A 15,269-nucleotide genomic window follows, 5' to 3' on the forward strand; every position below is an offset into this window, starting at 1 on the left:
GGCCCCCAAAACTCTCAAATTGCCCCACCGTCTCCCCCCTCCCCCGGGCAGCCCTGGGTCGAGCCCTCTGGGCTTGAAATTAGACTGACTCAGCCCTCTGCATCAGTAGCTGGCGTGGTGTAAGATGTGTGTCTATCATTTTCTCTTTGCCTCTAAATTAATCTATTTCCCTCTCCCTCCTGTAACTTAACGTGCTGCTGAAACAAGTAAGGCAACTCTTCCTTACCAGAGTGACTTCAGGGCCAGGGGCGGCAGCTTATATGGGCTCGAGGTGCTCAAGCACCAGGAATATTCAAGGCTGGGGGCTGTGCTCCACCAGGAGTTGGAGCTGGGTTTCTCCCCTGCCCCCACCTCGGAGCTTCCCTGCCTGAAAGAAAACAGCCAGTGACTTTGGGTATGTCTACATCTACAATTTTGCAGCGCTGGTTGTTACAGCTGTATTAGTACAGCTGTATAGGGCCAGCGCTGCAGAGTGGCCACACTTACAGCAACCAGCGCTGCAAGTGGTGTTAGATGTGGCCACACTGCAGCGCTGTTGGGTGGCTTCAAGCGGGGTTCGGGGAACGCGAGAGCAAACCGCGGGGAATCAGGTCTCCTTCCCTGGTTTGCTCCAGTGTTCCCCGAACCCCCGAGCAAGCAGGTCTCCTTCCCCGCGGTTTGCTCTCGTGTTCCCCGAACCCCCGAGCAAGCGGGTCTCCTTCCCCGCGATTTGCTGTCGCGTTCCCCGAACCCCCCTGCAAACCGCGGGGAAGGAGACCCGCTTGCTCGGGGGTTCGGGGAACGCGAGAGCAAACCGGGGAAGGAGACCTGCTTGCACGGGGGTTCGGGGAACGCGAGAGCAAACCGGGGAAGGAGACCTGCTTCCCCGCGGTTTGCTCTCGCGTTCCCCGAACTCCCCTGCAAACCACGGGGAAGGAGACCCGCTTGCTCGGGGGTTCGGGGAACGCGAGAGCAAACTGGGGAAGGAGACCTGCTTGCACGGGGGTTCGGGGAACGCGAGAGCAAACCGGGGAAGGAGACCTGCTTGCACGGGAGTTCGGGGAACGCGAGAGCAAACCGGGGAAGGAGACCTGCTTGCACGGGAGTTCGGGGAACGCGAGAGCAAACCGGGGAAGGAGACCTGCTTCCCCGCGGTTTGCTCTCGCGTTCCCCGAACCCCCCTGCAAACTGCGGGGAAGGAGACCCGCTTGGGGGGGGGGATTCGGAGAACACCGGAGCAAACCGCGGGGAAGGAGACCTGCTTGATTACCAGAGAGGCTTCCTCAGGTATGCTGGGATACCTGCTTATTCCACGGAGGTCAAGAAAAGCGCTGGTAAGTGTCTACACTTGATTACCAGCGCTGGATCACCAGCGCTGGATCCTCTACACCCGAGACAAAACGGGAGTACAGCCAGCGCTGCAAACAGGGAGTTGCAGCGCTGGTGATGCCCTGCAGATGTGTACACCTCCTAAGTTGCAGCGCTGTAACCCCCTCACCAGCGCTGCAACTTTGTGATGTAGACAAGCCCTTTCTCCCTTGTTTGTGCTGCTTCTGCCTAAGGCTACAGAGATCAGCGGCAGGCAGCCTCTTGGAGCACCGGGGGAGGGGAAGAGGGAGAGAGGAGGGGGAAGGAGGCACACATGTGCTTGGGAGCTCTCTCCCATTCCCCCACCCCCCGCACCCAGGGACAGCAGCAGGGGTGGGGAGGCCACACATGATGGCAACCCCCTGCCCTGGTACCCACTATGGGGGAAGCGAGTGGGCTCTCTGGACCTGAGAGAGTCCCTAGGAGCATGTGCAGTGACTGTGGTGCAGAGTGAGTGTGCTGGGGGGGCGGAGGGGGTGGAGAGGAGGAGTCCCTCCCCTGCTGCCAGTAAGGAGGGGGGAGAGTCCTCTCTGGCCCTAGCCCTGGGGCAGCCTGTCTGCATCCCAAGTTCTTTATCCCCAGCCCTGCCCCACCCCAGAGCCTGCGCCCCCAGCACCCCAACCCTGAGCACCCTGCTGCACTGTGAACCCCTCATCCCCAGCCCCATCCCAGAGCCCTCACTTGAGGAGAAAAACATGCAACTTAAATTTGGTGGTCAGTTTGGAGTATCATTGTGTTTAGCACAATACTTGATTATTTTACACCCTTTAAAGTATAAAGGTGTTACAAAGTGGGAATGTTCTTAATGTTTTCTCTGAATACTGTGTGGGTGCCTCAGTTTCCCCTATGAATTTCTCAAGGATCTAGATGATGGGATAAGGGGGTGTGATTGTTGTAGAGTCCTGGAGTGCCAGTGTGATGCCATCTGCACAGAGAATGGCCGAAACTCTGTCTCCGGGCAACTGATGGCCTGGGTCCCTCTCCTGCAATGTGCCAACTGAAGGTGTTGGAGAACAAAGAGATCAGGTGGCCTCTTAATGCCTGAAAAAGAGACAAAGGCCAGAGGAGAGAGTGTCAGTGCCTGTGTGGACTTCCTGGAAGTGCATGTTGTGGAAGGGGATGCAGAGATGCTTTGGAACTACTCCATACAAAGCCAGTCAGGACTCTGGGGGAGCCTCCTCTCTCTGAGCAGACTATCTCCAGGGCAAGAAGCTTACACCTTCCTGAGTCTGACCCCAGAGCATTCAGCATGCCCTTCCACACTGTGCGCTTTCCTCAGTGAGTCTGTCCAGGCAGGTCCTGGGGCAACCAGAGGTCCCTGCACCCCAACTCTGCAGTCAGACGTGACTCTCAGCCAGCCTGTAAAACAGAAGGTTTATTAGACGACAGGATCACAGTCTAAAACAAAGCTTGTAGGTACAGAAAACAGGACCCCTCAGTCAGGTCCATCTTGGAGGGTGGGGAGCCTAGACCCAAATTGTGGGCCTCGCCCCATTTCCCCAGCCAGCTCCAAACTGACACTCCCTCCTCTAGTCTTTGTGTCTCTTCTGGGTCTCTTCTGATCTCTTTGTCCCTAGCACCTTGCAGGGGAAACTGAGGCACCCATACAGTATTCAGAGAAAACATTAAGAACATTCCCACTTTGTCACAACAAGTGCAACAAAATATAATACCGTATATTGAAGCAGGCAAGTGCTGCTTCTGACTTTCCACTTTTAACTGACCCTTGTAATCTTGTGGTGCTGACGCGTTGTAGCTTCATTTTATATCGGCTTACAGGGTGAGAGCGGGGGTGAGGGGGCAGGCACCACCATTTTGGGCACCACCAAAAATTACACAAACCTGCTGCCTATGTTCAGGGCAGTATCTGTGGGAGGAAGAGTCTGCAGAATCAGCCCTTTGAGGAGTGCATGTTTGCCAGGAGAATGGGCGAGGCTTTCTTGTCTGTGTCTGGGTGCCAAAAATCTTAAGTCTGTTAGGTTCTAAGTTCTCCAGCTCTGCTCAGATTTTGTCATTTGATCATAGCACCTGGAAGCCAGTAACGCTAAGAGCTCACATGTGAGAAAAATTAGTGGCCAGTGAAAGTTGCCAACAAGGTTCAATCAGGTTAGGATGCGACCTGCGCATTGTATCAGCCATAACAAAATGTAAAGCTCATTTAGAGCAGACATTAAACCCAAGTGAAGGCATCCAACACTGTGAACTCCAGTGTTACAAGAAGTGTGTCCTTCACTCAAGAATACACCAGCCTCCTCATTCTTTTCATTGGTGACACTTTTCTTCCAAGGATCTGACAACACTTTACAAACAATGATGAAAGCCACACAGCCCACCCATAAGGTGGGTGTCATCTTGGTGGGGAAAATGACTGAAAGAGGGTTTGGTCTGCATAAGGCCAGCATGTCAGTGGTAAAGCTAGAAAAATAACCCCAGGAGTCTTGACTCCCAGTCTCCTCCTCTCACCATTAGATGATACTGTAGAGTTAACAAGGCACATCTGGCTTCAGCACCTTCATCAAGGGGGACATGAGGTCACTGTTTCACTTCACAACATTTTATAAACCTGTGAGGAAAATCTAACTTGAACAAAGGAACGTAAGAACCTGCATCTCCTGTCCAAGCAGCTTGAGTGGGGGAAATGGCAGCTATCTTCTCTGTTGTTTGAAGGCACCCAATGACCCTGGTGTCCTGTGATGAAAACAATGGCTGTGTCACAGCTAGTTGGGTTTTTATCTGACTTTGTGATGATAATGTAATACCTTTTTGTCACGCAGCTGTTGGTTCCTTCTAAGTAAGACATACTGCCACAGCAACAGAGTTCATAGTGCTGAAGGAAATATTTCTGTCACAGCCGTTGGGAATCTTACATTCTATAAGCCACAATTTCCACATCTAGCCATATAAAGTCATAGTAGCTGCACATACTGAAGACTAGTTAAGCATCTAACTGATTGCACAGTGAATTTACTGCATTTATTCACATTTATAGTACACAGAAGAGTGCCTGGCATAGTCTCTGGGTCTCCTTGACAAACACTTTTTAAAAATACATCTCATAGATGTCTTCATTTTTCCATAGATAATGTAAGCTAGGCAGCACCATAATATAATACAGATTTAATAAATGCCCTCCCCCCAGCAAAATCACCTCTCCAACCTCTAGAGAGAGATGAGCATGTGAATTTTTCAACACCACAATGTAAGCGTGCTCTAATGACAACCCGGCCAATTGAATCCAGGGCTTGTTTGAAGTGACAGTTACTTCCTAGTCTCCTTTGTCCACGATGGCCTCTGTAGTACAAACCTTGATACCACAGATAACTTGTTCTTTTACAATCCCATCATGCTTGAAGTGAGGTATGGGATTGTTAAGATATGGTTGCTCTGTGAAACGTCAACAAAGTCTGATATTTGAAATTGGGCAGGTAAAGATTTTGCATGGTTAGTAACAGATAAAGATCCCATGGAGCTGGAGAACCTGAGCTCTGAAACACGGCTTTAAATGTACAGGTGGAGAAAGAGAACTCTCCCAATAACCATGGAGAGATTTTGGAGACCATCCTAACTTGACTGAAAGAAGAATTTCCTACAACTCCTGGAATTCTGCACCAGTGCTTGGCTGTAGTAACTGAAGAGGAATGCAAGAGAAGAAAATTTTGGAAAGATTTCATGTTTAGTCCCTTCTAGCCATAACTCAATGGTTAAATGTTTGTGTGAGAGAGAGAGAACTGCCTAATGGGCAATGGAAAGCCCAGGTACAGCACTGCATTCATGCCTTTGTGGAATAACGTGGTAGGTCAGATGAGCTGTGGTGGATGGCACAGAAGTCTTAAGATTTCCTTCTGAGGTTAAGGCAAATAAGAGTGGGGTTGGTTTGCAAACATGTTGCTTAGTGTTTGCAAAAACTCTGCTCATATGCACAGATGCAACCCACAATATGTGGCATGCATGCCACAGTTGTGCAACTCCAACCCAACTTTATAGTTCTTTGGTTTCTTCCAAATTAAAAAGTTGTTACACAGTTATGTTTAAAGGGAAGTGTCGGTTGTGGTTATATTGGAACAGTATCAAACAATAATATTGGCCTTTCAAGGCCATTATACATTATCAATGAACATTTGGCTTCAGAAAATGCAATTACAAGAGATGAATGATTATCCAATTTGCTGAGACATTTTGGTGAGTTCATTGGATTGTAACTTTGATGTTAATCCTTTATTAATCAGAGGACTCTGTAATTTTCAGTGTCATTACTTTGGGTTCCAGGAGGCTCAGGCATGCACACATGGAGAGCTGTGTACCATTAGATATGGTTAGAGAGAGAGGCAATTAGTTTTTATCCAATTTCACAGCTGTGGGTTTGGTTTCTGGGGGTGGCAAGGAGATTTCTCTGTACACTGCAGGAAACCCGAAGACCTGCTATTTGCGAGCAGAACATGACTGAGCAAATATTGGTCAAACTCTGAAAATATCCATGCTTGTGAATTTGTTCCTGATGATCTTAGTAGGTTCTCTACATTGGGTTGTGTATTTTAGAGCTATGTATCTTGTTTTTGTGGCCTAATGTTATCATTTCTCAGTGGTCAGAGATGACCCATGCCTGCTGGTGTCAGGGGGACTGGCAGAGTAAGGGCAGCTGGCTTCAGCTGTATTACAGAGCATGCTCAGTACAAGCCAAGTAGCAAATCTGGGAGGTCACATGACCCCGCATGGCTCCCCAATGTATCGTGTCTGTCAGCTGTTATAGTCTTCTATAAATAGACTTGGAAGTATCAGATTTTTATTGGTAAATGTCTAGTTCACTGTACACGCACAAACCAACAACAACAAAATTTCATTGATAACTGAACTTTGCAGGTAGGCAAAGTACGAAAAATGCTGCTTGAGAATTTATTAGTTTAATTTAAGGATGTTTACTTTGTATCTTTTGACATGTTACATTGGCTATTTGTATTTTAACAGTGTATGTAAAGCTTTAACTTTTTTAATCTAAGCAACTACTGTCATCATAGTTATTGATTGCCCCCCCATCTTATTTCCCACAACTGTGAAAATTTAAATGGATTAAAATTAGGAAAAAATGCTTAAAAATAAACATTGATATTATCCATCAAAATGGTTGGAAAAAATAAAAATGGAATTCTGCCAAGTAGATCTGTAGATTGTGACTGACTTGTCCGGCAGAGGTGGCTCATCGTTTTCTGATCTGGACTGCAGGTGTGGGCTGCTACAAGTTGGAGACAGAGTCCTTTCCATCAATGGCATCGCAACTGAAGATGGGACTATGGAGGAAGCCAATCAGCTCTTGCGTGATGCAGCACTTACCAACAAAGTTGTGCTGGAGTTAGAATTTGACGTGGCGGGTATGTAACCAATGCATTCACCTCTTTCACAGCATCCCCCAAAAGGCTCTGGTAGTTCTTTATTAGCCCCAATGTAGGGAAAGCCGCCTCCATAAACATTCTATAGCTTTAGTAAGAGTCACTGTTTGATGTGAGCTAGCAATGCAGACATACAATAGATCCCTGTCTAAATCCTGTTTTATCCAGAAACTGTGTCTCTTAGTGGGCATGCATGCTTAATAAGTGAAGAGGCCATCTTTCCCCCCCCCCCTCCAGATATTTTATTAATGTATGGACTTAAGCTAGTGAGAGGACTAATGGCAATGGCTGGTGCCAACATGTGGTGTGTGTGTTGGCAGAGTTGCCTCTGAATCCTGCACATCCTGATTATTCTCTCTATACTGATATAGTACATACAATTATGTATATTTTTAATAAATCAGATTTTTCTAAAAATCTAGACTGCCATTGTTAACCATGAGTACACTGAATGGACTAAATCATGTAGTATGTTACATTTATCAACACCTATGATATATGTTTTTAAAACTAATTTTCTCGAGAGTTCAGAATGGTCTATCAACACAATTGAAAAATCTGTCCTTTCCCACTTTTATTCTTCTCTCTCTTTCGGTTTTATAGAATCTGTCATTCCCAGCAGTGGTACTTTCCATGTTAAACTGCCCAAGAAAAGAGGTGTGGAGCTTGGAATTACTATCAGCTGTAAGTATTGCTTAGATTATAGCTGCAACAGCTGGCAGTAGCAGCAGCCACTGGCTTCCAATCTAACTTGCTAGAGGAACGCAATAAAGACAGAAATTACTTGCTTTTGATAGTGCCCACAATGTGCTAGAAATCAATGGGGCTTAAGCACATGCTTAAAGATAAGCATAAGCTTTGCTGAATCAAGGCCTGGGTCATGTTTATATATAATGTGTGTTTAGAGAGAGAGAGACCCCAGTTTACTTCCTACTCTTTAAACTGCCAGCCAGAAAATACAGTGACAATTAAGAAATGGCAGTTGGATTCACGATTTTATCTTTGTCAGTCTCTGTGAGGTTTAGATCATTTTCCTCTCTATCCACCATGCACCAGATGAACACAACAGTTGCAAACCTTTAGGTATAGAGAAGAGGCACATGCTGGATATAAGCAGCAAGTGAGAAGAGAAAAACAAAACAAAACCCTCTGTCTTGGTCCGTTTCCGTCACTACTGTAGATTCAAATGCCAAAATAGGCTTCACAGGTAATTTCTAAATCTTTTCTCCTTTCAGGGAGGAAAGCATATCTAGTGCTCAGAGCTGGGAACTGGACATCTAGGCTCCTGATTTTTATTCACATTTCTTATATTGACCCACTCTATGGATTTGGGACAAGACATTTGGGCAAGAATTTGGGTATAGATTTTAAGGCCATATGGGACCAATGTGATAATCTAATCTGACCATCTGTACAGCACACAGGCCATAGAATTTCACCCAGTAATTCCTGTGTGTTGTATAATAACATCTAAGTAGAGCTAGTCTGATGGACTAAATAGGCAGGGGGAGAGTAATTGTCTACACAGGAATGCTCAAGAAAACTAATCTGAATTCACTATAGTTGTGAATTGAAGTTCCTAAGTGTTGAACAGTTTTGTATGTCAGGCCTTTTATTTACAGACCTAAACATGAGCCTAATTCTAGACTCCTCTCTCTGAAAATCATGGCTTGTTGTTAAAGGAAAAAATTAAAAACGATATTTTTCATTATTTGTTCTGGCAGCTCATTACTTATATTTCAGTCAGGTGAGGCACCCAGAGCTGCAGCCCAAGGCAGTGTGCACCTGTTTTTAAAACAACTGTTTTTATGGACTCCAAACACAATACTTTATTTCTCCCTGGTTCAGAGCAACATGTGGGTTGGGAAGCTTAATTGTTTGCAAAGGACTCTGAGGTACTCTGGGTGGTACAGTTGAAAGTAAGTGCAATGTGTGATTGTAGACCCAACAATGCAGAGAACAGGCTCATAATGACCTGTCTGCTCATCTAGACTGCTGAATGTGCGCCATGAAGTCTCTCCTCTATTTCTGGGTACATTCTGTTCAAATCACACACATTTGTTCTAAATCTTCTACGGATTAAAATCTATGGCAGTAAGAACTAATAATGGTTCTTCAAGTGATAGTCCCTATATGTATTCCAAATGTGGGTGCGCATGCAAACTAGTTGTTGCGTTTTATTGTGTAGTCAGTATCTGATCTCCTTCAAATAAGTCATGTGATTGTTTTTAGCCTCAGGAAAGTGCTGGTTGATTAGAAAAAGGAATTTTTTTTACCTATATAAAATGTTTTTCGCTAATGGCTAGTGGAGTCTTACTGCAGGGTGCATTTTTGTTGTTGCTGTTAAATAAGCATTTAAACTGTCCTTCTTCTTAACAATACAGTAACACTTTATAGAGTATGTAAGGTAATTTGAAAATTAAATAACAAATCTATCCCAGTGCCCCTGGCAAGGTGCTATAGGTAAATCTCTGTATTATTCCATTTGCAGATGATGGAGGCAGAATTTTGAGATAAAGATTAAGTGACTTGATCACGGTTACTAAGGAAGTCACTGTCCTAACCAGGATTAGAACTCATCCATGTGCTCAGACAACACCTCCCTCTCACATACTGGGACCACTTTGGGGGTCTAGGGAGGGGCCCGTGGCCTGTGCCAGCCTGCAATTTACAGTGATCTTTTCTGGTAATATTGCAGTTTCAGCTAATATGTGGAACTGTTCCACTTCAGCACTTTTACAGAAACAGAATATTCTTCCTTGGCCCAGTATCTAAAGATTTTGAAAATAAATAGATACATGGTAGCATAAATATCCTGCTGGAAGCAATTCTAATTATGAACCTGTCTTTAAAGTTAATGGATGATACAGGAATAAGCAAGTAGTGGGAATTGTATTTTGACTAGTTTATTGTAGTTGACTCAGGTTCACCTCTTTTTTTTTTATCCTGGTCCCTTTGCTTAGGTATCCCTGCCCCCTATTATACATGTTTATTCTTGAATGTAGTTTTATGACATTAGTGCCATTTCTTTAATTACACATTGACAAAATGCTGTTTTGTCTCAATCAATAACAAAAGGTGTTTATAACCGGTGGAAGCGCTGGTGCGTGTGCGTTATGTGCTCAGACTCCTTGGAGGGGAATAATTTACCAATACAAATCATTATGCATCCTATTAAAAACACCAAGTGGACGTGCGTTTGAGTCTCTTCATCCATCATATTGTTAACACTGAGATCACCAGAATCCCAGCAGACATGGCAGGGAACTGAAAGCAGTTTATAAAAAAATAAATAAAATAAATGAGGGGCCTGCACTGATGGCAGTCTTTGTTATCTTAGATATTTAGCTGACCCCCATTTCTGTAGTATTTCATACTGTATAATTTATTTAGTGTATTTATCCTCTCAACACCCCTGTGAAGTAGGATGTGCTATTATCCCCATTTTACAGATGAGGAACTTAGAGCAGACAGTGGTACAGCTGCACTGGTGCGCTTTAGTAAAGACACTACTACGCCGATGGAAGAGCTTCTCCTGTCACCATAGTTAATCCATCTCCCTGAAAGGTGACAGCTATGTGGACAAGAGAAGCTCTGACACAGCGCTGACTATGCAGGGATTTAGGTCAGTATAACTACGTTGTTCAGGAGGTGTGGATTTGTCACATCCCTGAGCGACATAGTTATACCGATATAAGTCTGTACTGTAGACCTGGCCTGAGGCGCTCAGGGATTAAGGCCTTGTCTACACTAAAAAGCTTTACCACTTTTATTACGCTAGTATAGTGGTACAACCTCCCTATTGTGGATGTAGTTGTACTAATGTAAGGATGGTTTATATGGGAATAGCTATTCCCGTCTAGGATGGGGAATAACTGTACTGGTATAAGTCACCTTTATATCTGTATAATTGCGCCCACCTTAAGGCTTTTACCTATATAACTATTTCATTTTTAAAAAATCACACTCCTGACTGAAATAGTTCGGTTAAACTTTCAAGTGTAGATTGGGCCTAAGTGACTTGCTGAAGATTAAACAGGAAGTCCGTGGCTGAGGATGGAATTGAGCCTGGGTCTCCTGTGGGCATGTCTACATTATACTTGCTACAGCAGCACAGCTACCGCAGTGCACTTGTGCCACTGTAGCACCGTAGTGTAGATGATTCCTACATTGACAGAAGGGCTTTTCCATTGATGAAGGAAATCCATCTCTCGAAGAGGCAGAATTCTTCCATTGACCTAACCACGTCTCAACTGAGGCCTTGGTCTACCTAACTACGTTGTGCAAGGCACTCAGTTTTTCACAGCCCTGAGCAATGTGGCTAGGGTTGATCTAATTTTTTTATGTAGACAAGGCCTGAGTCCCAGCCTAGCGTCCTACCCACTGGGCCACCTTTGCTCTCTCTACTGACTTGCTGAAATCAGTATAATTTTCTTGTATGGACAAGGCGTCAGTTATACAAAAGACCCCTCACGCCACTTCGGCAGTTTAAAGGGGTTTGAAAGTGAATATGAAGTGAAATATAAAGGGACTTAATGTAACTGAGAACTGGGAAAATCTGTATTCAAGGTTTGGAGGTAAGGAGCCCAGCTCTTCAGTGGACTGCAGTGAATGGGAAGGGCATTGGAGACTTAATTTAGTTAATAAGAGCTATTCTGTGTTAATTGAATACTAAGTGACTGTTAAACACCTTGAGGGTTTGTTCTGATATAATAGACTTGTATCTCTTGCCATCATTGGGGCAAAGTGATTATGGCATTAGATTATATTTAGCAAACCTTTCATTTCTATAGCTGTTGCATCTTCTTTAGAATTAATAAGGTTGGTTTTTGTACAGATTGCCAATTATGTGCCAAACCAATTATTTATTTAAAATGAATTGGAAGGCCTACCACTTTGTTAAAATTTAATTTGGTTCCTCTTCAATTATCATTATGTAAAATAACGTACAAGACTTGTTTGGTTACATCTAAATTAAATATCAGTAAGCGTATTTGAGAAATGTAATTTAAACTGTTAGTGTAGATCAATTCCCTTTTAGGAAACAATACATTTCAGTAGAAGGACAGACTATCCTATTGTGCTGCATACTCTATTCTGGGAGTGGGAAGTGTCTTGCTTCACTCAACAGTGACACCTATTGTTGAGTAATAGAATGATCTAGTGTTAGGCTTCTCTTTGAAGGACAGCAGCTATGACAAAATGTTGCAGGGGTCATAAGGCAGGGGGTGGGACCGAAGGGGAGATGCTGAAGGCTCAGCATATGGGCTTCTATAGGGATTTGTGAATGCAGCTGGCAAATGCTTGATACCACCAGATAGCTGTGCGGTCAATCATATCACAGTATTAATTGATTAAGCTAACCTTCATTTTAGTTGGCTGTACAGTGATCAAGACTATGCGTCCTCTCCCTCGTCCCATCTTTGGTCACAAGACATTGCTTGTATTCCCCCTTCATTTCCATTCCATATGATTACATGCAGTGGACACAAGGTGAGGGGCAAAATTGGCTTTATTAAAAACCCCAAGAGGATTATAAAAACAAGAATGTTTATGTAGACATTGTAACAGAAGGGAAAGCACATGGTATGCCCAGGAAAACACCACAAAAGAAATGTATTCACCCCAAACTCCTAGTCATTTATTTCTTTTATTTTGTAGTAGCAGCTAGGTGCCTGAGTCCTGCCCCAGAATCCCATTGTGCTAGGTACTATACAAACATAACAAAAGATGATCTCTGCCTCAAAAAGATTGCAGTCTAAGCATCAGACAAGAGACAACAGATGGTATAGATGGAAGCAATGAGACAATATGAGTCAGCGTGACAGGCAGAGGTCTCCGTGTGCCAGTCACCTAGCCATTGGCAAAGTTGTTTTTGTTTTGTTTTTTTGTAGGCATTATGGCAGAGGAGAGCATTAAGGAGGGATTCGAAGGAGAACAATGAGGTGGCTTTGTGGAAGCTTACAGGGGGCTTCTCCCAAGCTTGTGAGGCAGCATGGATCTGAGCCTCTCTGTCAACAGAATCTCCCAAAGACTAAGATCACCCAGGACACGTTCCCAGGTGTCTGTTCACACAATGGGGCACTTCCAGTGTTACCCCCACTCCCTTAAGCTCTTAGGTTGCCATCGGACGCAGAGGTTAGGCTTGAGGTTCCAAACTCTCTTGAGCCCTGTCTGTGCGCTCAAAAAACCACTTCTGTGGGAAACCTGCTTACAGCAGACTTGTCTCCATTCATTCCCCCCAACCCCGATGGTCAACACATAATGGTGTTTTAGGAGGCTGGTTTGAGGATCCTGTTAAAACACCATTAGATCCAATCTGCATCACAGGATGGAAACAAGTTTAACAATGGTGAAGTACAACCACGTGGTAATTTGATCCCTTTCATGATTGGGTTTATAATGGACCTGGGTCTTTATGCTACCCAGGATACTAGCTCATTTTTTTTTCCTTCTAGACTCTTTCTACCACTCAGTGAATTAGAGCAACCAAACCGTCTCTCAGTTTAGCTTCTAGCTCTAAATGGAACTTGAGGGCACTCAGTCTGCAGATAGCAAATGCATGGAATGTGCATCAGGGCATTGTCAAAGAGGCTGTGAGGACAGCTCTTTTGGATTCTGTAGCACTCGACAGAAGCACTCCTACAGCACAGTACGCGCAATTGTGTTTAGTTCTCTGCTGTGCTTGAGCATGGATTGGTGACATTTTACACTATTAAATACAGCCGACCGTGCAGTCAGGCAGAGCTTATCCTTAACAGTGACCTGCAAAGCTTTTTTTTTTTCCTAACAAGTTTCATATTAGTGGATTTTAAAAACATATATGCTAATAAATTAAGAACATAAAGGAAAAAAAGGCCAACAATTTTTCCTGTCTTTGGATTCCTCTGGAATTTCCTTTTTGACTGCTGTTTTTTCGCAGCAGCTCATGTAAATTCCTTCCCTGTGAAATAGTGACATCACAAATCCTCAACATGTTCATCCCTGGCTGTAAGCTGAGATGCTCATAGGCTTTGAGCTTTCTTTGCCCTCCACTGTCTTCCCCACCTCCCGCCCCTTCCCCTGTGTTGGGAGACAATAGCAACTGTAACCAAGGCAATGTAGCAATGTATAAGTGCAGCGTATGAGAAAGAGAGACAGGAGAATGCTATTTGCATATGTTCTTGGCATGTGAATAGCAGTGAGGTCATGAGGGGGCAGATCCCTTACCTGGGTTTTTCTGAGTGAGGAAGGGAGCCCACAGCCACTATCTTTAATGTAAACAATCATGAAAATGCAGGCTTTGACTAAAATAAAGCAGATGTGGCCCTTCATGGATCACAAGTCTTGTGAGCTGAAATGATCAAACTTGAAAAAGCTTTGCAGATCACCTTTTATAAAGATATTGGGAGATAGTTCAGGTCATGGTAGGCAGTGTGCTGCCATCTTGTTTCATTTAAATGTTGGCATTTTGGAGTTCAGCTTCTTAGATCGGCTTCTTGATCTTTCCCTTCATTCTCTTGCTTGCAATGGCTCCACTCAGTCTATAAAAACACCTGGGGTTTGGAGAACCAGTTTAAATGTTGCTGGTGTGTACTCCCTCTCTGCAGCACCGTGGGCAGAATCCTCACTCCAATAAAGTCATAAATTTGAGTCAAATGAGACCCAGTGCATAACTGGCTTAACCATCTCTGATGATGTGGGGAGAGAGAATCATGACCACCTTATGCGTTATACTAGATCTACAACTTTTCCTTGCTATCAGCATTTCATGAGCTAGGTGGGATTCAGAGATGTGTCTTGGTAGAGCAGGGGTTCTCAGACTTTTGAACTGGTGACCCCTTTTCACACAGCAAGCTTCTGAATGCGCCCCCCCCCTTATACTTTAAGAGTACTTTTTTATATATATTTAACACCATTACAAATGCCGGCAGTGAAGCAGGGCTTGGGATGGAGGCTGACAGCTCACTAGCCCCCATGTAATAACCTGGTGACCCCCAAGGGGTCCCGACCCCTAGTTTGAGAACCCCTGTGGTAGAGAGATTGATTCATGGTCATCACAGATCATTGGCCAAACCCTCCACTGAGTCACACCAGTGGGGTTAAATCTGCATCAAGCTAGTGTAACATAGTGACAAATTAGGCCTGGTCTCAGGCTAGTGCCAGCAACATTGAACTCTGAAACTACAAGTTACAGGACACTCTGTACTGGAGGGATTCAGATCAATGGACACGTTTATTAAGAATGGCCACATTTTTGTGATTTAGAATTCAGGGAAGTGGGTCACATCCAATTTCTTACAGACAATGTAGGAGAAGAATGACTATTTAACACTTGCATGATTGCCAGCTACTAGCAGATCAAGCAGATTTCCAGGCTGACCATTCATTTATTCAGACCACCCAAATAATAATAATGTACAGAGAGAGATTCAGGAAACAACTGCTCCTAGGTGCCTTATTGTTACCTCCCTGTGAGGCTCACTTTGGGTGGCCTTCACAGATTTTGGAAGATGTGGACATCTGTGTTAGACCCGGGCAGATGGAGATACACAGAGATCA

The 15,269-nt window shown here is 44.4% G+C and overlaps 1 protein-coding gene across 4 annotated transcripts in view; it reads left to right on the forward strand.

The window, feature by feature from the left end:
* Positions 1-15,269, forward strand: part of GRIP2 (glutamate receptor interacting protein 2) — a 504,924-nt gene that overhangs the window by 454,435 nt on the left and 35,220 nt on the right. For all 4 annotated transcript variants that reach the window (XM_050958363.1, XM_050958364.1, XM_050958361.1 and 1 more), the window contains exons 13-14: positions 6,565-6,710; positions 7,332-7,412. In XM_050958363.1, the coding sequence (XP_050814320.1) occupies positions 6,565-6,710; positions 7,332-7,412 (227 nt within the window). The remainder of the gene's footprint in view (positions 1-6,564; positions 6,711-7,331; positions 7,413-15,269) is intronic.

The sequence above is a fragment of the Gopherus flavomarginatus genome, chromosome 6 (genome assembly GCF_025201925.1).
Source record: "Gopherus flavomarginatus isolate rGopFla2 chromosome 6, rGopFla2.mat.asm, whole genome shotgun sequence".
NCBI classification, from domain to species: domain Eukaryota; kingdom Metazoa; phylum Chordata; order Testudines; family Testudinidae; genus Gopherus; species Gopherus flavomarginatus.